Below are 25,765 nucleotides of genomic sequence, written 5' to 3'. Positions count from 1 at the left end.
AGATATGCATATATTATAATATGTGTGTAAGTACTACCTGCATCCATGCGTTTGTAAGTGAGTCTGTAGTCCAGGAGAGGCCCAAATGTCACTTCTGGCTCCTCCCACTCAACCAGCACCACTGTGCCCTCCATGACTGTCACCTGACACCAGGGTCAAAAGGTTAAGAGGTTAGTGTGTCACACACTCTCATTCTAACAGGCAATCACAAATGTGGTGCTGAGTGTCCAGATACCACTGACAGGTTTTAAAAGTAAGGTAAGGTAAGGCAATCCTGGGCTTGGTATTGTCAATGTTGTATCATCTGATTACTTGATAATCTTTGTTATTAACTTCTTCAAATGTACACCTGATAATGTGATGTATTCATGTCTAGCTTTAACGAGTATAAATACTCTTTTTAAGAAGGCTCCTGCATTGGTATAGTTAAGCAATTAATTTCCAAGAAAATGTTTTGAGTGTGGGAGGCAACCAGAGTACATGGAAAAAAAACCTATAAGGCATATAAGGGGTTAACACTCTAACGATCCACGCAGATGAGTTGATTAACCAAATTGTCCTGTTATATTCCGACCACCTCGCAACCCACTGGGTTTGGGAACTTGACAAATGTGTGCGATTCACCAACCAATGACTTACAAGCAAGCAGTGCCACTGCTGGAAAATATTATACTGATTTAATCTCAGAAGTAACATCACTGTGCTACAACGATTGTAGGTTTTGCACAATGATCCGTATGTATTGGCTGCTGCCACTTTCCTCGTATCACCCCAAGCTGCTGACACAATTATTTCCCACTTTTGTGGTAAAATTAAAAATTGTACGCATGTATGTTGAACTTCTTTTGCACCGTACGTTGCCATCTGTGCTAATCGGAGGTGCAGACATTGATATAACCATGGACAGTAATGAACCAACGGATGGTAAAAGCAGCGAGATTACACACTGGAAATGTGTAATCATAAGGGATTACCGGTACCTGTCCTTTGTAATCTGACTACAGTAATGCGTTCCTTGAACTGCATCTCTACACAACATTCACATCTTTGGCCTCTCCATCTGAAACCTACGTGTTAAAAAAGACACATCATCGAAGAGGAGGACTGACCTTGACATGAGGTTTGCTGGGAACTAGGATGACAACACCACAGATAAGGCAGGGAGGGGGTCAGGGTAGTAAAGAAGAAATAGTTACTCAGTAATGGACTGCACAGACTCTCCGAGTGGGAGGAATTCATTCATAGTTAGAGCCTTAAAGCCAAGTGCACGTGAAGAATGTATCGTGTCTCATCAAGTAAGCGGAGGGGGGGGGGAAGAAGAATCATGAAGGACTGTAACCACCTCTAATTCGGAGATGTGGCATGTGTTCGTTCACCTGCAGCCTTGGTTTTGACCGTCTTCGGCAGGCTCTCCGCAACCTCCCCTCGCGGGAGAAGGGACCTCACAGTCAGGGAGTAGGAGGTCTCAGGCTGCAAGCCCCCAATGAGAAACTCCTGAACATAAAGACAAACATCCTCCCCTATAGACGTAACATATTGTTGGGGCGAGCATTGTTAGTGAGCACCTATGAAGGCCAACATGGCACCGCCAGGTATGGATAACACTGCGAATGGCCACCTTTGTCCCCTCGTCGGTGGTGTTTACATTCTGCACGAGGTGCTCATTTAAACCTGAGTCGAGCTCCGAGAGGCCCAAGACTAGTTAATTTATTTGTAACTGATATTGGTTGCGAGCGGCAATTGAACTCGGATCCCCGGGTTCACAGCACAGCGCGCTAACCACTGCACTACCACTCCTCACCTAAGTCGATACAAATGACAAAGACAATCATTCCCTGTATAACCTCAACAAACTGTTGGGGCAAGTGCTGTTGACGGTTACCTATAAAGGCCGGCACAGCACAAGAGGGGATGAATGGCAAGCACAATGTCCAACCGCATTTGTCTCCTCAGTGGTGATGTTTACACACAACACCAGTTACTCATTTGAGGCTGAGTTGACCTAGAGGAGGCCCAGGACCTGTTCAGATAATCGGCACTGGTGTTTGCCTTGAGAGGGAATCGAAATCGGGTCGCCCGGATTTGAATACACATGCAGTAAGCATCCACACTTATATACCGAAAGTGTTGATCTCTCAAGAGAAGCTTACGTATTCTGATGTGTCATCACTCTCCCACTGCAAGGAAATAAAGAAATGCATGTTAAGTATGGTGCACACTCGGCATGTAACAACTAATCAATTTATTGATTAAAAACCATTCTTACACTTAAGATACATGTGTCAAATGGTGTATGTAGAAATAAATAATTCATGGTATATGCAAATTACAAGCTCATGATACCTTTACACTCATGGAATACGTGATACAAAATAAGAGAGATCACATGAGACTACAAATCAGTGTATAAACAAGACAAGAACTGTGGAATAAAATCGTGAAGTCAAATTGTGATCATTCATCAAATTGCGAAGACGGTGCTGAATTATTACAAGACAATCAACGCTACCAGTGGGATGGATCGATCAAAATTTAATGTGAATAAAATATAGGATTCAAATCTGTATATGGCCAGATCTGAATCGTATTAAATAAGAATACTGAAAGTTTGAAAGTATTTACAGCATGATAACCATGATAACATCTTCACAGTTTACCATGGCTATAACTATAAGACCAATAATTGGACTAGCAGGACTATTACTGGGACCTCCTGGACTACCACTGGCACCACCATAACCACAAATTGGACCACTAAGACTACCACTGGCACCACCATAACAACAAATTGGACCACTAGGACTACCACTGGCACCACCATAACAACAAATTGGACCACTAAGACTACCAATGGGACCACCAGAACTACCACTCAAGACAACTGGGACAACCACATCTTCAGACATGAATCTATTCATTCACAAATAGATGCTCACTAATGTATGCATGGATGCACAGATGATCACATGTATGTAAAGTTTCACATGGGAATTGCCCATACTAGAATCACGAGTACTGCATGAATCATAGACATATATGTTTCAAGGTAAATGCCTAATAAAAAAAACTGTTCTTGTAGACACATACGTAGGCTGTGTGTTTCAGATGGTCTGACACAAGTTTGAAGATTCGTTAATAAGAAAAAAGTGTTTTAACTGTGGAAACGTGACTTTCTGCAGCGCCGTCTACATTAGCGGTATCGATGTTATAATTGTCTAGACACCACGCTCCACCTAGACTCATTTACGCGCTATTACTGCACTGCACAACTACACGGAGAGGGGTGCACAAAGTAAATATACTCATAAATACACATTGAATATACGATATATAAAAACAACCTCTTTATAATACAATCAGTACATTTCACAATTTGCACCACTTTCACAATGTGCCATTGCTCCCAAACCGTTCTTTCACTACTATACCATGACACTCACTATTACACCATGAGTGAGTCAGTGAGGAACTGGGGGAATTGATGAGTGGGTGGGTGGGTGGGTGAGTCAGTGAGTGGGTGAGGGCAATAGCAAGTGAGTGAGTTATTGGTTAAGTGAGTTTGTGAGTGGGTGAATGCGTGGGTAAGAGTGTGAATGGGCAAGTGAGTTAGTAACTTGGTGAATACGTTATTGGACGAGTGAGTGATTTAGTGAGGGGGTGAAGAATGAGTGAGTGGGCAAGTGAGTTAGTAAGTAACTTGATGAATAGGTTATTGAGTGGGTAAGTGGGTCAGGGAGTGGTTGAATGCATGGGTGAGTGGATAAGTGAGTTAGTAACTTTATCATTTATTGGGTGAGTAGGTGCATGCTGTGCGGGCGAGAACACTGGAAAGTGTAGTAGGGGAAGGTCGCCAGGTATAATGGGACAGCAACGCTTTCTCTCCCGCAGACTACAGCCATCTGCTAGCAGTGAGTGTAAACGATATCGTTAGTGCAAATAATACAGCCACTCCGCCGTGACCATTCCCTCACAGTGGCGTGCTCGTGAAACACATTGTGTACAAACGAGGTGAGATTTCATTTCATATTTGCAGAGTATATGGGTCTGCAAATGTAGTGTCCGTGTCTATAAAAAGTGAGAGTATATGATGAGACTTCGCTTAGGGATTACAAACAAGTTAATAAACAGCGCTCGGGTGGTGTTTGGGCTTACGCTTACACAGTTGGCTAGAAGTCTCTGTTGGAATACGGTGGCGTTATGGGAATAACGGGAAATAGGTATCTCACTCTGAATTAGAGAATGGATTGAAAAGCGGATTTGGTAAAGAAGGAAAAAAAGACATTCCACGGCCAAAAAAGCAAGCAGTGCAAGTAAAAACATGTTGCAGAAACCGAAGGTTGCTTCTCGTTTACTTGCGCTCGACGTGAATGGCAACAGCGAATCAGAAGAAGAATCGATTGTATGCGGGTCGACTGCAACGATCGGTTTTTGAAGAACGGAAGCGGCGAGAAGGGTGGGTTCGGTGTTTGTGATGTCACGAGTGGACCCACGGTGCCGGCGTGGACAATGACGACCAATCCACTTGTGAGCTGCGCTCGTAGACTAAGTCGAGAGTGGCTTTCAGCATTCGGCATGCTTTGTTTGCATTGCGTCACTTTTGTTCCTGTAGCTATAACTACGAATAAAGGTTATATATTTCCGCTCGTAATTTGCAAACACGATTGTGTATCCCATTTTACCTCAATGGTAAATAGCATTTTACCAAGTGCGGGTAAAATGGGAAATTGTAAGGGTTTGAAAAATAAATTTCACACTTTATCTTTTCCTTTTTTATTTAGCAATTTTCTTATTGTAATACAAAACCCTCTTCAGTTTACTGAGGAATTTCAAAGTGATTTGTGTTCTATGCTGACCTACAGAAATGTCAAAACTTTAAATATCCCATTTTACCCAACACTCTGTGAGAGAGTAAAGGTGTATTGTTGAGTTTCATAGTGTCATGGAGTACTGTTGCATGTTTGTGAGAGTAGTGAGCGTAATGACGAGTCAGTGGAGTATCATATTGAGTCAGGAGTGATGGTGAGTGTCAGTGTTGCAGCGTAGTCTTGAAGGTCCTGGTGTACCTGTGAGTGCACTGGTTAGTGTACTGTTGAGTAGTGAATATATATGGATTAGTAGGGATGAGTGTACCTGAGAGAACAGGTGCACTCATTTCATATTGGTGCTTATGCCTGTGAGCATGGGTGAGGGTATTGTTAAGTTTGCCGATGAGTATACTGATGTGTGTACTGGTGAGTGTTGTGATGATACAGGCGAGTGTAGTGTTGAATATGGGTAGGTGTACTGTCAAGAACTGTTGAATCTACTGGCGAGTACTAGTGAATGTATTAGTGAGTGTGCTGTGTAGTCAGTGCAGTGATGCATTCTGGTAAGTGTACCTTTGACCATAAGTACTGGTGAGTAATGTTGAGTGTAGTGCGAGTAATGGTAAGTATACATGTCAAGTACGTATATTGGCGAATGTATTGATAAGTGTATTTGTGAGTGCAACGGTGAGCGTCCCAGTCAGTGCACTGGTGAGTGTATTGGCGAGTGTACCTGCCCTATGATGTCCGGTGACTGGGTCTCCTGTCTTCCTTGTGCCGAATCCGACTTCCACCATCGCACGCGGAACAAGGGGTGTGGAAGTGGAGGAGGGGATGACGACGACGACGACGATGACGATGTCGATAACGATGTTGATGGTGGCAATCTCCACCGCACCATTACAGCCGACGCGTTCACAGCCTCGGCCTCCACCCGCCGAGGAGTTCCGCTCGCAACTACAGAAACAACCACAACCACAACTCTAGCCACAACCACAACCTCAATCACAAACAGCCACAACCGAATAATTCCATTATAATAACAAACAGACAACCACACATACAACTACAACCCGAATAACAGCCAAAACCTCAACTCCAGCAACATCCAAACTCACAACCAAATAACATCCAAACACACGACCATCATCATAACCACAACAATCACAACGATAAACCACAATCAAAACAACAATGCCAACACAATCGAAACCACAACCAAACAATCACAACGATACATTTAAAGTATCCCAATCATGTGGTGATATTCATCTCTGTGAATGGCCCTGAGCAATGTGTAAACTCCACATTCCCATGGCAGTGTCTAGTCTGTCCACGGGGCGACTACTGTTACATTCCCATGGAGTACGGATTATTTTATTAACGCAGGAATAAAGGGCTGAGTCAACCCTCCAACTAGACCCCGCAACCTTCTGACTTTAAGCCTAGAACTCTGATAATAGAACTACCCGGCCTGATTCGATGTATATACAGTATACACACGTGTGTATTTATATACACACATGTGTATTTGTGTACAGTGGTGTAGTGGCTTGCATACCGTGGTATGATCCCAGCCTCCTTTGATGCCTTTCCCAGATATGGATAACATCAGGGAACCTGGTATGTGAACCAGTGCTGGGCCTTCCCTAGATTGACTCAGCCTTAAATGAGCATCTGATGAGGTTTGTAAGCATAGACATTCAGGAGCTGGGAATAATGATCATTAACCGCACTTTCCCCAACAACTCTACAGTGTTAAAGGGGTGATCTTTGTATGTGTATGAGTGTGTGTAAGCGGTAGTGTAGCGGTTAGCGCGCTGCGCTATGAACCTGGCGACCCGGGTTCGATTCCCGCTTACGGCTAACACCAGTGACGATTATCTGAACTGGTCCTGGGCCTCCCCTAGGTCGACTCAGCCTTAAATGAGTACCTGGTGCGGTGTGTAAACATCGCCACTGGGGAAACAAAGGCGGTCGGGCGTGGTGCTGGCCACCCACCCCCTCGTTCGTGTACCTTTCCGGCCTTCATAGGTGCTTGCTAACAGAACTTGCCCCTACAGTCTGTTAAGGCTATACGGGGTAGCTTTGTCTTTGTAAGCGTGCATATATACATGTGTGATTACATGTGAGTGATAGTACACGTGTATGCATACGTGTGGGAAGTGTGCGTGCAGTAACAGTGGGGCTGTAGGGGCCCAGGCCGTGCAAGGAGCGTCCAGCGAGACGGAATGAGTAGAGGGTGTTCTCCCTCAGGCCCTCCAGGACATGGTTCATGGTGGGGTCAAGGGAGAGCCGGCGCTGAGGCAACATCATAAATAACAGAACACCAACAAAACAACATCAACTTTATCATCTTTGATATCGTCGTTGAGAACATCATCATAAGCATCAACAGCATCATTAGCATTAACATCACCACAATTATAACAGCCTTAAACATTAATATCACCATCAACACGATTACCAATATCACAAAGAGCACAGTCATTGAACGTCACCAAAATCAGCATTTTTTTATATTGTGAGCAAATGTGTGTTTCCATGACCATGTTATTTATTTGGAGTATATTTCATAATTCAACTTCAAAGGTGCTGTCTGCATCATATAATGACATTAAGTATTGTGTATGAATGTGCCAGTATGTGAGTGTTTGTTAGTGTGAGCACCTGTGTGCATGTGGTTTGGAACGAATAAAAGCGTGCTTTAATATTAGGTTGTGAGCTTGAGCACCAGTGAATGTGTAACCAGGTTTCAGCTTGAGGTTTGTTAGCATGTGTTTATGACCGGGTGTGTATGTGAGAGCGGGAGTTTAGCGATTAGCATACTGCACTACGAACCCGGCGACCTGAGTTTGATTCATGTCCATGGCCAACATTAGTGACGATTATCTGGACTGGTCCTGGGCCTCCCCTAGGTCGGCTGAGCCTCAAATAAGTGCCCGGTGTAGTGTGTAAACATTAGGTACTTGCTAACAGCACTTGCCCCAACAGTCTATTAAGGCTATGTGATAATGTGTTCGAGTTTGTGTGTTAGTGTGTTAGTGAACGTGCAGTGTCTCTCACCTCAGGCCCTGTGTCTCCCTCTCTGTACAGAAGCTCATACTTCAGGATGTTCTCCTGACGCGGTGGCAGCCATGAGAGTAACATGCTTGTGTCCGACTCGGCCTCTGCCTTGAAGCTGATTGGTTGACTCGGCACTGTCAGGGAACACATTTAGACACACAACAACAACCGCCATTCGCCACTAAGTGACGGTGACGTCACCATGACGCTTGTGCCAGGCTATGTGCACCTTGAGGCCATGTGAAGTGTCGAACACCCGCTGGCAGGAGGCCACGGGGCAGACCCCGGTGCCACCGGTCGACTGACTGAGACGACTGGCTGATGCACCACCTGTGCCCCCTACTGTGCCAACTTGCTGTGCTTTAGCCACCCAGCGCTCCGCTCATTGTTGTGAGCGTCGCTTCTGCCCCCTCCGTTGTTGTTGGAGGGCGAATGCCTCACGAGCCTCCTCCACAGAGACCGATCTTGACACCGCTGGTACCTGTCATCGGCAAGTCCACTCAGCTCCACATCCTCCTGTACCACATCACTCCATCTCCTCTCTAGCTCGAGCCGCACCCATTTAGCCCCCTCGATCCGGCCGAACAAAAGATATTTAGGCATGCGGTGACTGGGCATGCGGACTATATGACCCAGCCAACACAGCCTTGCCTGCCGGAGGATCTCACTGACTGGAATTTGCTCAGATCTTTCAAGGATTTGTGAGCTCCTCACACAATCCAGCCTGGTTAAACCCAGGATGGATCATAAGCAGGCCAGCCTAAATGTTTCTAACCAGCGAAAATGTTCCATTCGGGGGGTCCACGTTTCGCAAGCATAGCGAAGGGAGGTAATGACTGTGGCCGAGAAGACCTGAAGCTTCGTGCGGAGCGACAGACCAGGTAACTTCCACACAGCGTTCCGCAACCGATGAAAAGATAATGCTGCTCGACTGATTCGGAGTGTATCTATACCAGATGGAAATTCCTCCGGTACAGCTATTGAAGGCTTCACTAACTATGTGGTCGAAATAGATGTTAAATAATGTGGGAGCCAGAAGGCATCCTTGTTGCACCCCAAGATGTACCGGGAATGGCTCCAACTCCTGGCCACGAAGTTTTACCCGGGCCCGCTCACCATCATGAAGGTCCTTAATGATCGTGAGCAGAGGGTCAGGTACTCCGAAAGCACGAAGAACAACCCAGAGCCCAGGCCTACTGATGGTATCATAGGCCTTGATAAGGTCAATAAAGCAGAGATGTAGGTCTTCTTAGAATTCCCTACATCTCTGCTGTAGCAGACAGAAAATATGGCATCTGTGCAGGACCACCCTTTCCTGAAACTGCATTGGGGCTCCGCAAGCCTCTCCTCAGCGTGCCTAGCAAGGCGATGTTGAATAATCCTTGCCAGGACCTTTCCCGGCACACTGAGGAGTGAGATGCCCCTGTAGTTGTTACAGTCTGTGCGGTCCTTCTTCTTAAAGAGGGGGACCACCAGGGAATCCTTCAAATCCCGCAGAAGCTGTCCAGCGGCCCAGACCGCTGTTATGATGTCATGTAGGACCGTCTGCGCACAAACGCCACCCTCCCTCATTATTTCACTTGGGAGATCATCTCTGCCCGGTGCCTTTCCTGGTCTCAGACTCCGCATCGCATTCAGTGCTTCTTCAACAGATGGCACCTCAGCCAGCCACTCACAGGGGGTGACTTCTTTTGTGCAGTGTGCTAACCGCGACACTACTGCTCCCCACACAAACAAACACATGCATGCATGTGGGCGTGCGTGCTTGCCTCCGAACTGTGCGATGATGTGTATCTCTGGGGAGAGGGGCCCGTCCCCAACGTTGGTGAAAGCGAGGACCCGCACGGCGTACAGCGCCCCCTCCTCCAGCCCCGACAACGTGGCCAGCGGCACGTTCTCCACACTCCGCTTCATCCACGACGACAGCGGTGGTGTCACCACTGGCATGTGGCGAGCCAGGCAGCGGAGACGGAGAGAGCGGGGAAGTTGGTAGGATCATTAGTAGCAAACGTATCATCGACAATACCAATACCTGCCATTCGCTACTAAGTGATGGTGACGTCACCACGGCACCTGTGCCAGGCCAGGTGCACTTTGAGGCTATGTGAAGTGTCGAAGGCTCGCTTACAGGTCACGGGACAGACCCAGGTGCCATGGGTTGACTGGCTGAGATGACTGGCAGATGCACCAGCTGTACCCCCTACTGTGTTAACTTGCTGTATTTTATCCACCCGGCGCTCCGCTTGTTGTTATGAGTGTCGCTCCTCTGCCCTCAGTTGTTGTTGGAGGGTGACTGCCTGCAACTGACCAGTAGCGTTATTCACGAGCCTCCTCCTCCATCATCGACAATAATACCATCATCTTTAGCAGCAGCAGTGGCATCAACACTAAAACTGTCAAAGTTAACAACCTTATTATCAGTGGCTATAAAAATAGTAAGATCATTACCACCATTTAAATTTTTGTCATCACCATTATCTTCATTAATATCACCACCATCGTAACGATCAAAAGTATCACTGTCATCACCATCATCAGCATGAATGACAGCAACACCACTATCATCGGCATCATCGTCGTGAATAGCAGCAGCAGTACGACTGTCTTATACCACAGCATCACAACAACCACCCTCCCCACCAACATCATCACCACCGCGACAACCACCGCCACCACATCCTGCTCCACCTCCTCCTCACCGGGGCCCCGTGTGCCTGCCGCCGTGAGCTTGGCGGAGTAGACGCGGTATCCCCGGATCTGCCCGTTGGGCTCGGCCGGCTCCTGCCACTGGAGCAGCGCGTTGGACGGCGACACCATGCGGCCGTGCAGGCCCCACGGCGCCGTGGACGGCGCCCGCTCGCCGGTGCGGGCGCGGGCCGCCCCACTCAGCGCGCTGCGCCCCACGCCGTTCACGGCCACCACGCGCACCTCGTAGTCCGAGTAAGGGCTCAGCCCCCCTACCTAAAGGGCCACCAGTGGCAACACGGACAGACGGAAGAGTGTGCTGCTGATAAGAACAAAGTGCCGCTAAAATGGATCAGTGGAGAATTAAACAAGAGACTCGTAGAATTCCCTAGCATGCAGTGCGGTGTGTTGTGTGCAGCGAAGACTTTGGAAATGAGAGAGAAAGACATCAGAGAGCGGGAAACTTTTGAGGTGTGGGTGTGGCGCCACATGGAGAAAATCAGCTGGACAGAAAGGAAAGAGTAATGAGGTGCTAGAACAGATTGGACATCTGTGAAAAAGAGCATCATAGTTTATCGGACTCCTCCAGTCTGAATAAAGATTTTGATTCACCAGGACGATTCAAAAAAAGGTAATATGTCTGGACCGTGGATATTTTTGGAGGAAAGCTTGCTTAAGGATGTTAGAAAAAATCCCGGGAGGTAAAACAAGGAAGGCGCTGCTCGACAAATTGAAGGCTGAAAGGCGATGTGAAGAAATGAGGAGGAAAGTGCAAGATCGGAGAGGATGGAGAAAACCTGAGCTAAGAAGTTGCCCTTAGGCAAAGAGCTCGAAGAAGATGTCTCGCTTCAACGATGTCAATAGAGCGGCAAGAAAGTGACTTTGATGCATATATTATTAACAATGCTTGACATTTGGACAGTCTAGGACACACATCCCGAGTGTGTAGCTACAAGAGCTGTTTGCTTTTTGGGTTGCATCTTCGTTTACATTGCATTGCATCAAACTACATCCTGCTGCATTGTAGCATTAAGAAATAATGCCCTGTATTACACTGTGCTTTATTGCTACAAGAAAAAAGGCTGTTCGTTTTATGGGTTGCTCCTTCCTTGACGGCATCATCACCATCAGTTTTTATTAATCAAGTGCCAATAAACTGTTATACGTCTTAGGAGTGCCAAAAAATATATTTCACAGGACTGGTAAACCATTATAGCCGTAAAAAAATCAAGAATAAAAAAAATATTAAGTAACATAATGTGTGCCAGCTAATCTAACCGCAGATGCATGTACAAAGTGAAATGTTTCATGAAGTAATTCAAAACCTCCGTAAAATGATCATTAAAACAGAAAGTTGCACGTGTGTGCTGCCACGCTTGTCTTCAACGTGCCACGTTTACTACAGAATTGCCTCCTCTAGGTCAAACGCCTTTTTATTAAATACGTTTAACAGAGAACCACAAAATGGAAGTTGTTCTGGCATCCTCAATATATATTAATACATTCCACATAGCTTGAAGACAGCTGCTGGGAATCACCAAACACACGATTCTGTCTGTGATTGCCCAGCCTGAGGGCATGCAAACAGAGGGAGGTTGGCGGAAGGGGCAGAGAATGCTGGCACCGGATGAAGCGGCTCCTCACCGTGTATCGCGTAGTGGTCACCGGTCCAATCTCCTGCATGGAGGGAGCGCCGCCACCACCTCCTCCTCCGCTGCTGTTGCTAAATTCCTCCTCATCCTCCTTCTCCTCATTGCTGTTGTCGTTGTTGGCATTGTCATTGTTGTTGTTGTTGCTGTGGCCGGGCCGGGCCTTCAGTAGCAGCACGTAGTGCAGCACGGGCTCAACATTGCCCGAGTCCCACGTGAGGGTGATACTCGTGGCCGTGGTCTCCGTGACGAGGGGAGTCCCGGGAGGCCGTGGTAAGGCTGCGCATTGTGGAGTTAACGAATTACGTTCGAGGTTAGCAAATGAGAAATTACTGCATTGTGAAAACCATAGACAGCGATGAAAAGGAAACTGGCACTATTTGGACACGTGTGTAGGATGAACAACAGGAAATGAAAATCACAATATATATTTAAAAATATGTATTTATATTGCTAAAGAATTCACTGAGCTATAAAGATATTTTCAGAGATGTCCAGTCGGGGTGGGTGAGAACATTACAATCACAACCAATAAAAAAACACAATCGGAGTGAAAAGTACAAGAAAAGTCAACCATCTTCATCTACCAGACAAAGCCCACTGAGGTATTAACTTATTTTTCAAAAGCAACCTGGCCACAAATGATCGCTCAACAAAGTGGCTTATCATTTGGACATTTATAGCAGCAAAATTATCTGAGTAGTCTAAACGTATGTTTCTAAATGTGAGAGGGAAAAACCACAGAGGACCCAGAGAAAAAAATCCACGTGACCATGGGGAGCGAGACATGCAAACTCCAAATATACAGGTGTCAGGGTCGGGAAAATGGAAGGAAAACAGGAAACAGAGTAAAGCCGAACAGAAAATGGCTTGGTGACGTAAGAGATCGGTGCCAGAAAAATGTGCACTACTTGAGCATACTGGCACAGGGCAGAGGAAAGTGGAAACAAATGACGACATGTGCAGTGCACACCTACAGGCTATCTGCCCATGGGTCGTGATGATGACGATGCTGACGAAGACCACATTGCAACATCACCCCGTGTCATTGGAGACTCATGGTCACTCGCAGGCTGGTGCTGCGTTCACCTTGAACGGCACAGGGACAGCTGCCATTAGGGAGTCCTCTAGGCTAAAAAACAAAATACAGCGTGCCATTGGAATAATTAAGAGGATATGTGATGCAAGGTGCTTTGAGTTGCTGAGGCATATAAACCTATAAATGCAAATCATTATCATTTGCACAGTGTGTCTTTGAAATACCAAGCTAATTCCATGAAGACAAAGGTACCAAATTACAGATTGCAATTTTTGTCGAGTATTCAACATTTCCTATTATATTAAAACACAAATAGTGTGTGATAAAGGCATACATAACTTTCAAATGACAAGCAATATAATAAATTTGGTCTAAACGGGTGGTGGAGCAGGGGCGGAGTGAGGGTTACAATACAGGACTGGGACTGCCTGGAACGTGATATTACGCGGTGGGGAGACGCAGCCATCAACGAGTCGAATTGCTTTGCACGCTGTTTCACTATAAGCTTCGGGGGTTGCAATTATTAATTATTAGTAAAAAAAATTCTGCGGTACACCTAAACCCATCCAGTGTATGCGGGAAAGGGTATATCTGCTCGTGTTATTCAGAGGAGGGTCTGTAAGTGACAGAATAAGTTAGCAAGGCAGTCAATTAAGGGAGCGAACAATCTGTTCAGGGATTCGAATCGACCAAGAGCTGTGCTCAAAGAAACAGGCAAATGCACATGCTAATGGCGAGGCGTCAGGTGCATGCGTGCACGCATTCTACACTGGTGCGCAAATGAGGCTGCAGCGCAGCATAACGTTCCTTTATTCGAGGTGGTGCATTTTGTCACAGTTTGTTCAGGGGTTTTGTCATTTTCAAGAATGAGTGTGAAGTGTCCTTAGACAAGCAAATATTTTCCCAGCCAATTCAAGAAGTCATTTGACTGCCAAGGAATTCATATTCTATAGTTCTTTCGGTAAAGTCACGTAGATAGAAAAAAAAGAATAATAAAATTATTAAAATTAAAAGTGAATAAAAATTTAGAAAAATATCACGACGTTTCGATTGCAACACAAGCGGTCGTCCTCAGGAACAGGGAGGTTAGCCTCTGAGGGCAAGCTGCTTATAAAGGTTTAGAGATGGGCGGGGCAGCTAATGTTAATGTAGAAGGCTCTGACACCGCCAGTAGGTCTACACCAATCAAAGCATAGAATATGAATTCAATAAGTATCCTATAAGATATCCTTAACAATATACCATATTCCGTAACCATCAGATAAGTCACAATTGATTGACTGAAATCGATATAAATGCTGACAAATTGAGGCATTCAAGTGTGTGTGAGAATAGTTTCCAATTCGTGCACATTTCTCCTTGAGACAGCAAAGATGTGACAAAGTAAAGATGAAACAGTGCACACGAGAAGGTAGAAGGCAGAACAAACAGCAACATGTAGAATGTGATATGTCCTCAGACGGACAGATGAAAATATAAATGAGACTAGAACAATTGAGAAATGCCAAATATACAAACAATATGAATGGGAGAGTACAAAGGACAGATATGACAAACTAAACAATTTGATTTACCAAGTAAAGCCCACTGGGCTATTAGCTCTTCTTCAGAAGTGACCTGGCCTCACACGCTAACTCATCGAAGTGGATTATCATGCGTGGGAATTCTTAGTAGCAGCCAAATAATATAAATGCATGTTTCATCTTCTTGGTTCTTTCGGTAAAGTCACGTAGAAGGGAAATAATAAAATAATACAAATAAAACATAATAAAATAATTCTCACGACGTTTCAGCCACAACGCAAGCAGCCGTCCTCAGGTGAAGACCAGGTCTGTCGGGGAGACAGCGTCTGAATGAGGACGGCTGCTTGCGTTGTGGCCGAAACGTCGTGAGAATAATTTTATTATGTTTTATTTTTATTATTTTATTATTTCCCTTCTACGTGACTTTACCGAAACAACCAAGAAGATGAATCCCTGCAGTCACGAAAGCTTTAAATCGAAATTTAAATGCATGTTTTAAATGTGGAAGGCAAAATCGAAGGACCACCAGGTGGAGAGACCATGCAAACTCCAAATATACAATAGGCATCGTCAGCGTCAGGATCAAACCGACACAGCAATCAAAAGGAGATAACATCTCGGCACATGGCACCCCAAGAGACACAATGCACTTGGTTCGTGTACGTTAAGAGTATTATGCGTTATGTAGTGTGTATAGTATGTGCATGTAATAAATATGTAATGCATTGAGCTGTCTTTTTAGGAAAACAGGTCTCTGAATGTGTACATGTTTCATGCCGCTTCATGCTTAAATATTGTTCAGCATGACTCATCTACAATTCGCTATGGGGATGCTTCAGCATTGCTGCTGCTGCTGCTACTACTGCTGCTGCTACTGCTGCTGCTACTGCTGCTACTACTGCTACTAATGCTGCTGCTGCTACTGCTGCTGCTGCTACTGCTGCTACTACTGCTACTACTACTGCTGCTACGACTGCTACTACTACTGCTGCAGCTTGCTGCTGCTGCTGCTACTACTACGACTGCTACTACTGCTGCTACTGCTGTGTATCCTCACCCTTCACGGCCACCTGCACCACGGCCTCGATGACTCCCAGCGAGGACATGGCCACACACGTGTAGTTGTTGCTGCTTCTCACGTCCGTGAGCTGCAGCATGTTCAGTCCGATAGGCATCTCGTCGGCTGGGGTCAGAGCCTGCGGCAAGTCGGGCAGAAGTTTGGGAAACATACAATGGGAGTGATTTGCCCTCTCACCACATATTTTTGAAAGGAGACAAGATACGTTTTGCTCTACCCACCCCAAAAATTGGCTTCATGGGCTGCTTACCTACCAACTCGTGGCTGCTTACCTACCAACTTGAAAACGAATTCCATGTGACCACGACTATATCCACAATCGCGTCCACAACCGCGTCCACAACCAGGGGTTTAATGACCAAACTTCTTTCTGTGATTAGACAAACTGCCGCGATTCAGGGTCCTGAGCTGCTTCAAGAACCAACAATTTATTTGAAACTATGATAAATGTAGCAACCCCGAGTAACTGCAGAGTTCCATGTGAACCCATTATAACATATAATCATTTAAATAAAAATACACTTATTCTTACTTGAGCTTGGGAATCAATGTTAATCAATTAATTTATGCATCATTCTGATTTTGTATGGCAATGTGAAATTTGCAACATTATTTGTATACATCAAGGTTATTAAGCCGTTGTCTGACACATAATGCAACACATTTAAATATAGTTACACATTTACAAACGTAGGTTATCAATATGCTGTTGTAGTGAACTTCTAGTAAATAAAAGATCCTGACGTTTAAGCTAAAGGGCACTATTGTTTTTAACTAACCTGTTATTTCATTCATAAAAATATAGACAGTGTACACAAGACTCTGATCACAAAACCCAGTCTCCTCGATCTGAGACCGATTTCAAAACCCAGTCTCCTGGAGTCAAGTATCGTGAGACCCGGGCTGCCTCACCTGCGTGCCAAGCATCCACTTGACGAAGGGCATGGGGGAGCCCATGGCCACACAGGTGATGTTGATGCTACCGCCAGGCACCACCTCCTGGTTGGTTGGGACGATGGTGAAGCGAGGGGGGATGGTTCGCACTGCACGACAGATGCACAGAACACTGTGGGTGCATGGCACACATGTCTACATACAAGAGACGTACATGCACAAACAGGAGACATATGCATGCACATACCGGGGCACACACACATGGGCACACACATGCTGGATATGCACAAACTAATACACATACAGGGCACACACATGTACAGAAAACACATAACACAAGAGAGAAGGCAGGGTTGTATCCATGCACGTACAGGAGACACAAACACGAGACGAACACATACAGGCATGGGAGACATACACACACTTACATTTGTGAGACAAACACATAGGCACACACATATAGGATACAACGGGTACATACTTAACAAACAACAGTGTACAGATACCAGCAAACTGTTTAACCGTTACCCAATTATCCGCAAATTTGCATATCCGTGGTTGGCAAAACCCGATTCTCTATTCCAAATATCTGGCCATCCAAACATCCAAGCCCTGCATGCAATGCAAGTGCTGCTGCAGGTGGGCAGATGCTTTCGATGGATGGGTATGAGAAGGGGAGCCCGCTTGCCATCCTGTTAGCAGAGACTGCGTCGGACTGGTGCCTGAGGGGCAAGCATCTGATGATCGCGACCTCGTCCTGCGACATAAACCTTCGTCACAGAACGACCTCGAGGCTCCCCACGGCCTTGCCTGCTGCCGCGCCACATCTGGTTCGGTTTTGTCGTCGCATGTCACAGGTGGGCAGGGCTCTTCCAAATATCCACTCGGGATCACGGATAAATCGAGTTATTTGGCAAAATCCTTCTAATTATCCGGGATCTAGACCATAAATAAGTGGAATCATTCGGCAAATTCTTACAATTATCCGGAGAAATCCACGGCCCCTCGATTAAAGTCAAAGTCAATGCCCAGTTGGAACCATGGATATTAGGAACCAGGTACCTGTTCTCCCGTTTACCCCAGAGTTTGACTGTTGCAATACACACACACATATAAGACACATGGGGCCAGGAACAGAATGGGTTGAAGAAAATTCCCAATTTTGTATTCATATGTATGCAAGCACACTCAAACAATGCATACTTACACACAGATTAATGCACAAGCATGCACACAAGCACAAACACGGAGGCTCTCATACATCCACACACACATATGCAGGAGCAAGCATATTAAAATGTAGATGCAAATGCACACACACAAAGCATGCACAAATATGAATACTATATAAGCACATATTTTAATATGCACACGTTAACCCAATGCATTCAAATACATTTACGCGTGCATTCGCATTGACACTTATTAGTAAAACATTAGCAAATGCATGCACATGCAATTTTATGCGGATATGACACATACGACATCAATGTGCATAACCCTAATATGTTTCATTAACATGCTCCCACACACATACGCACACACATAAACTCACACAGGCACGCACACACAAACGTACACGCGTACAGAAACAGGCACACACAATAGGCGCAAGCATAGACACACACAAACATGTACAAAACAGACAAAGCGTTTCCATTTAGACTTATAGAACCTTGGGACAAATGGTGTTCGTGAGCACCTGTTAAGACTTTTGGTGGTGTGGCCAGCACCACAACTGGTCGCTTTCAGTGTTAATACATTGCATCAAGAACTTATTTAAGGCTGAGGTTCAGACACCCCTTGCCAGTGACGTTATTCATGGCCGGGAATTAGACTCAAGTCACTAGATTTGTAGCGCATTGCGCTAGCCATTACATCAAAGATGAAGATCACCTGTATAGCCTTAAAATACTGTTTGGGCAAGTGCTGTTAGCGAGCACCGATGCAGGCCGACACGGCACACGAGGGAGGTGGCTGGCCAGTTCCACGCCCATTTGCCTCTGTCTCACGAGTGGCAAGACATTTACACACCGCACCAGATACACATTTTAGGCTGAGTCGATCTAGGGTGAAGCCTAGAACCAGTTAATCAAATTATCACCGGTGTTGGTCATGAGCGGGAATCGAACTCCGGGCACATTCACACACATACATAGACAGACACTGGGAGACACCCAACTGTGTGTTTGTGTGTGCGGGAACCTGCATTCAAAGCAAAGTAATTAAGTCACACAATCACAAACACATGTGTTCGCATTCACGTGCATGCGAACAAATTAACTGAAGGCAGTGGAAAAACCAAGCCACTTTTCTGTGACCAAGAGTCTTGATTGAGATGTGGCTCTGGGAGACTGGGTTTCAGGATTAGAGTGTTGATAGAATCTGGAGCCTTCATTGAATCTCATCCTAAGACCCGGTTTCCTGCAGCTGAATTTCAATGAAGATTCCAATCCCGATGTGCGTTTTTCTGGAGCCGAGTCTCAATCAAGACATAACGTGGTCAGGCTAGCAGTGTCTTCTTTTAATAATGCACATGTGCATACACACGTGCGCTCTCTTGCATGTGATTCAGTGCACACAGATCTCCCTGTTGATGCATAGCAGCGTGCATATGCATCAAATGCACACATCAGTGTGCACGCACATCACAATGCTATGCCGTATACACTTCAATAAGTGCATATCAATATGTATGTATGTGTGCACGCACACATACATACATGTGGACCACATTGTGATACACAGGCAATCACTTAATTGGTTTCCAATTAGAGGTAGGAGAAATTACTCCGCTTAGAAAAATATATATTAAAGATAAATCTGTTCTTCTTTTTCACTGCATCCTAAAGACATAAGCAAGTAAATAACTTAATGACATGTAAGATGATGTGCTGCTCTTGAGTGGGATAAAGGCTTTAATATAATAAACAACACCTCTTCGAGCAAAACATGGAATTGGAAACTCAATGATAGTGACCTGAATACATGCAAGCACATATTATAATCACGTACGTAATTGTAAACAGTCAGAAAGTCAATTGTTTCCTGCTCAAACGAGTTGTGGGCCCAGCACTCATCTACATTGTCGACCCTGAATCAGCAGTAACAATTTGACGTTCCTAAGGCAGGGGTCAGTCCCTCTAATAGAACCACTGTTGACTTCACAGTCATGGCATTTACATGCTGAATATGAACACATATCTATATTACACAAGTACAAATACACAATTAACATACACTATATTTGGCAGTGCTAATGAGTGAATGATTATTTAGCTATGTGCTATCTGTCAAAAGTATCCTTTAAGGGTGTATCTTACAGTGCCAATTAGTATTATGGTAAATGGAAAACTTTATGTATGTTATTTGTGTGCAATATAAATACGTTAATAAAACGCTGTGTGATATCAGAATCGCATTCCTATTAATGTGATCATTTAAAATCAAGTCAAAGTGTCTGCCCTCCTCAAATAATCCATGGGCGGTGTTCATCTATGCTGGTGGCCACGAGCTAGAGGGTAGTCATACCGCATGCCCGTGGCAGGGACCAGTCTATAAATAAGACAAAATACTGCTGACTTGCCAAAAAACGGTGCTAATCATTCTATTGACCGCAGAAGGATTATTGTGAGCAAAGGGTCATACAGCAAGCAGCAAAAAAACAATCGCCAACCTGTGCTCTTGATGCCAAAGGGAAAAAAAAATCCACAAATAGGAACAATGTGCTTTGATTTTAAACAATGGTGTACTATGCGTTGTATCACATAAACATCTTTCATGTGTAATGGATTTATCTATGAGCTCCTTTTGTCAGTATCAAGATATTGTATGATAACCGCTTAACATGAGTTATTAATGCTTTGGTGTTCGCATTATCCTTGAACTGTTTCGCGTTTTGGCAGCCTTTGGTCTCACACTGGTGAGACAAAGCCATAAAAGAGACGAATTCTGGTGAAGGCCAATCAGTTTCAAGGACAGTGCATATATTATTATCAAAGTACTATATTTGTTTGCACTTTCCCCCACAAGAAGTGTGGTTAATGCAGACTAGATGCCTTATAATAGGTGTCTATTTGGTGTTTGAACATCTTAACACCTGCATTCTTGCCGGAAACGTAACGGATGACTGAAACATAATTTTAGATAATTATTGTAGTTTATGATGACACTACAGTACATAACACGGAGTTTCACTCCCCTTCCATAGAATGTTGTGTACTGCACTTGTTTCCCGTGGGAACTCATTATGTATTTAGGCCTTAAGTTTGAACAAACCAAAAAGTTCAGATTGTTAACTGAAAAGGAAGAGTACAGAGAAATTGCACAACTTGTCCAAATGCCCCCTTTGTTATCCACACTGAATTATGCATTAGCCCCTTCTTAATATTGCTCACAGTCGACTGTGTTCCCAGGTACTATTAATTAGGCCCTTTCCCACCACTGCAAACCTAATAATGACAACTGTGAACTGTCGATAATTTGTCACTCACTAATAATTATTTATAATTATTAAATCAGCATTAACAATTATTAAATAAGCAATAATAATTATTAATAATTATTCATGCTTATTTAATGTGTACTGTAAATGTGTTTACTGTATGCCATTCATTTTTACGTGTATGTTGAACCTTTGTCGCACCCTACGTAGCCAACCGTGCTAATCGGAGCCGAACAATGCACACGAGCATAGTGTCATAGAATAAGAGGGCTGTACAGTGGTGGTAAGTATTGCTCTGCAGTTATTGCAAGTGCCATCTGTTCCTTCACACAAAAAATGTTCCCTTGAAAGGGCATGGTACCCCACTGCTTTTAGAGTTCTCCATTCAACGTATAAATGTTGTCTCCAAATGACTAAACAGCAAAAATCCCCCATTACACTAAAGTAACAACATATTGACAAATAAAGCACAGAGGAAACAGAGTATTGGGCCATTCCAATGACAAATCAGCAAATGGCTCACACAGGAATTAAAAAACCCAGCAACATTGATACCACCACCCAAAAAGTGTTTACTCACAAACCCAGCAGGCTCTACATGTACTCACTTAGAAAATGTCAAAAGTATGTATTGGTTCTGTGAGTTTTTATGCCTATTTGACACCATAGAATGAGGCCTAAATGTTTTCATGTCCAGTTCACACTACGCATTGAGAATTGGGATGGTGGTATGGGTCCCCCGCATGTCAGCAGCAGATGTTGGTCAAATAAGTGGGGGAAGAAGACAAGAGTGAAGAAATGAGCAACGGGAAGTCTGCGATGGCAGTCTTATAATAGTTCAGTATGACGAGACCTATGTTGAGCACAATTCACAATAAATGTAATCTGCTGTATTTTCGTGTCATTTTGTCCTGTGTATAAAGTCCAAGCGTCTCCCTGCTCCAGTCAGCAAAGGGCAGCAGCCATCTCCACTGGTGGCCATGGGCCAATGGTAAAAAAATTCCACATCCCTATATAGTGGGGATCAGTTCCTCCAAGCACTTGAATGTAGAAAAAAAGTAACAACACCTTGAATGCCATTGCACTGATTTAGGGTAATTTCTACTCTTCATGTTCACATATTTACGGTAAGTAAAGTAAACCTCGGAATGCTTGTCCACAAACCTCCTAATATTGTATTATTTTGATTTGTATACGGATAGGGCATGCAGTAAAGTCATAGGCAACAGCAAGCTTGCACTTACAACACATGCTCAGATTACAAACAACACATGCATTACCGACACATGCACAACAGACGAGACACGTGCAGTTGTTCGGACGGGCAAACGACGGTCGGAAATTTTTAATTAGATTATTTTTTTATAAAACAACTCCACTTCCCCCTACGTCAGAACCGTGTGTTGGGATGATGATCATGATGCGAAAGTGATGAAATAAGGAGGGGGGAAGGTGTTTTCTTTTCGAAATAGGCAGTCTCTGGTTTATGAAGGTCCGATTTACTACGATCCACATTTATGACATTAATATGCCACCATGGATCGATTTGCGACGCAGAAATTTGATTCACGACGCATCTTCCGACATGACTCTGAACACAATTTGAACAAAGTCAGTCTGCTTTCTATGTGACTTGGCGTGGAGCTTTTTGTTATTCTCAAGTGTTTTTGTGCATTTTTACCTCTTAAACCCTCTTAAATATGGCTGATGAAATTAAAACGCAAAGGAACATGATGCTTTTACTGTTTCTACGGGTTTCCAGGAACTCATTGTATCGTAATAATGGTGACCGTCTGTATTCAAATTCTCTAAATTATATTTCGAGTGCACTATTGGCATTGTATTGTAATGCGACTATAACATTTCCATTTGGAAATTTCTATTTGGAAATTTGCTGAAATATGTTTTTAACATCAACTCAAGTCAGAGGACTGCCAAGACATTTCAGTTCAAATAATTACAAATCTACAATAGGAATACAGATTTTTAATTCCCAGCAAAGGGTGTTGGTCACTTGGCAGTCATACTTTAGCCAGGCTCAGATCTTCTTGGTTCTTTCGGTAAAGTCACGTAGAAGGGAAATAATAAAATAATAAAAATGTTACATAATAAAATAATTCTCACAAATTATTTGAGAATAATTTTATTACGTTTTATTTTTATTATTTTATTATTTCCCTTCTACGTGACTTTACCGAAAGAACCAAGAAGATGAATCCCTGCAGTCACGAAAGCTTTAAATCGAAACAGGCTCAGATCATCAACTAATTACACTTGAAAACCCAGTTTCATCATAGGTGGTTAAACCCAGATTCAAAATCAGGATCTCAGTGATGCTGGCTAAGTGTCTATATCACATCCATTAGGGACCCATTGAGCCACCCAGCCACCTCCGAACCTGCGATTGTGGTGTATGCTGCTGAAAGTATGTAGTGACATGAACAATGTTCAAACAATTTGCAAAGTCACTTTGTAGTTTTTGTTTCTTAAAAAAACACACCAAAGTCATTATGAACAGCAGTTAAGTCCCCACTTCATATATCACCCTTCTATACACATTACATAACACATAACACAAAATGCTAATTGGCCCCACATTCCAATGCAGGAGATTTCTAATGAAGTTTGTAAATTCAACAAGGTTTCTGAATATAGGACTCAGAATACTGCATAAACATTCATATTCACTAGGTGTGCAATGAATTGGCTGAATTCCAATAAGGAAATAGAGTGATTTTGCAAGCTGTTTTGTTCGTTAAATTTAACTCTGATTCATACATACACACAACCACAATCATCTTTACAGGCAGCAAGCGCTGTTTGCGAGCACCTTTAAAGGCCAGAATGGGGCAGGAGGGGTGAGTGCTGCAAGTTCTAACACACTGCCGCAAATACTCAGTTGACCTAGGGGAGGCCCAGGACAGGTTCAGATAACGCTTGCCACTGATATTATCCATGGCCGGGAATCGAACCTAGGTCGGCGGGTTCGTGATAGTGCACGAACCACTGTGCCAACGCTCCCCATACCCACAATATATCCACAGGCACACAGGAATATTCACACTATGCAGGTGGCATTAGTAGATGGATGAAGTGGAGCGATGTGAACCTTACCCCGTGTCATATAGAGATTTTAACAAAAATAGCCCAAGTACGGAGGAAATTCTCGCTCACATGCACATCCCAACACATGCATTCAGCGTAACTTACACACCCGCCATTGTTGTCCTTGTCATTACACCGGTAATGTGTCTGCTCAATACGTAAGCGGTTGTGATTTATATTTAGGCATGCACATGCAACAACATTCACCGTCAAACGACCGACAATCAAAACGATCCTTGATTAAATTTGATTGAATTTAATATTTGTATTTCAAGAGTTTTTTTTATTTGATGGAATTGTAAATTTAAACGGCGATCCCGCGGAGACCTCGTGCAATCAATAAAACTAATTTTTAAAATATATGTTCACCGACTGAAATTCGGCCAGAAGATCGTATGATGCATTTAGGAGGGGGGGGGGGGGGACCCAAACGAAACCAGGCACTACACTAAACACACAGACACTGACCTTTTCGGAGTCCTGAAGGGAGATGAGGGGAGAGGTGGTGGTGGTGTTGTGGTTAGCGTTTTAATGACATGGAATGGGAGGAGGAAAAAAAACCCAGGGAAATGCAGAGAACGCAGGGGGAGAGGGAGGGATTGGAGCATTCGGGGAGGTCAGGGAAAGGGGTCGAAAACAACAACATCGAGGGAAAACATAGAGAGTAAAAAATGCCGGCATTCAAACGCATTAAGATACAACGCGATTCGGAAAATGACACGGGGATCCGTGAAGTTAAAGGCTGCCTCGAGATACTGTAGAATCCTGACACCATGCATGTGAAGACACAACGACCTCCTTTACAGATACAATTAAGACAATAAACGGCTCTTATCTTTTAGATACATACCTAGGGTGTGTGTCCCGGGTTCTCAGAGACAAGTTTCAAGCTTCGTTTGTGAGAAAAACGAATTTAAAATGAAAGTCAATCGCATGTGTTTCAATACGTCCCTTTATTGACATCACGAGAGCATTCAAATAGTTTTTTTGCACGAAAATTCACGCTCCTGTCAGTTAGGAACACAAAACTCAGGTATGTATCTCAAATATAAGAGTTGTTTGTTTATTAGGTTCCATCTTCCATGAGAGGTTTGTTACGTTTAGGCAAAGCCAATTTATCTAACAGACATCAGAGCCTCTTTAAGATAACTTCACGTGAAGCAACAGCCCTGGAAGATGACGCCACAGACCCCACTGTAATAGAAGCCACGACTTCAATATTGTAAAAGGCCTCTCTCAGCCAACACTAAATGGCGATCAGAAAAAGAGTGGTGCACTGTGTGTCAATAAACCCATACTCAATTATTTTATGTATATGAGCTGGCCTCAGCCTAAATAAGTGAGAAAACCAATCTGTAATGTGTTATTTTCTAAATTTGTACTGTCATTGATTCATGGGATTCGATATTGAACTCACTACACATGACGACCTGCTTTTATCGCGGGTGGGTGGAGACCGAGATCCAAATCCGTGATC

General features: G+C 44.1%; 1 protein-coding gene across 5 annotated transcripts in view; it reads right to left on the bottom strand.

Annotated features, from left to right (window-relative positions):
* Window positions 1-25,765, bottom strand: part of PTPRF (protein tyrosine phosphatase receptor type F) — a 201,061-nt gene that overhangs the window by 42,929 nt on the left and 132,367 nt on the right. For 3 of the 5 annotated variants that reach the window (XM_078885304.1, XM_078885320.1, XM_078885308.1), the window contains exons 9-21: window positions 24,757-24,768; window positions 16,758-16,888; window positions 15,825-15,963; window positions 12,201-12,484; window positions 10,571-10,832; window positions 9,641-9,811; window positions 7,872-8,005; window positions 6,962-7,106; window positions 5,539-5,762; window positions 2,151-2,177; window positions 1,377-1,494; window positions 1,110-1,132; window positions 38-143 (exon numbers count right to left, since the gene is read on the bottom strand). In XM_078885304.1, coding sequence (XP_078741430.1) covers window positions 38-143; window positions 1,110-1,132; window positions 1,377-1,494; window positions 2,151-2,177; window positions 5,539-5,762; window positions 6,962-7,106; window positions 7,872-8,005; window positions 9,641-9,811; window positions 10,571-10,832; window positions 12,201-12,484; window positions 15,825-15,963; window positions 16,758-16,888; window positions 24,757-24,768 — 1,776 coding nt within the window. The remainder of the gene's footprint in view (window positions 1-37; window positions 144-1,109; window positions 1,133-1,376; window positions 1,495-2,150; window positions 2,178-5,538; window positions 5,763-6,961; window positions 7,107-7,871; window positions 8,006-9,640; window positions 9,812-10,570; window positions 10,833-12,200; window positions 12,485-15,824; window positions 15,964-16,757; window positions 16,889-24,756; window positions 24,769-25,765) is intronic. The other 2 variants (XM_078885313.1, XM_078885329.1) reach the window with 2 other exon arrangements.

This window comes from Lampetra fluviatilis, chromosome 3 (genome assembly GCF_964198595.1).
Source record: "Lampetra fluviatilis chromosome 3, kcLamFluv1.1, whole genome shotgun sequence".
NCBI classification, from domain to species: domain Eukaryota; kingdom Metazoa; phylum Chordata; class Hyperoartia; order Petromyzontiformes; family Petromyzontidae; genus Lampetra; species Lampetra fluviatilis.
The sequence above is the reverse complement of the archived record's forward strand: the minus strand, read 5'-3'. Positions and strand labels throughout refer to the sequence as shown.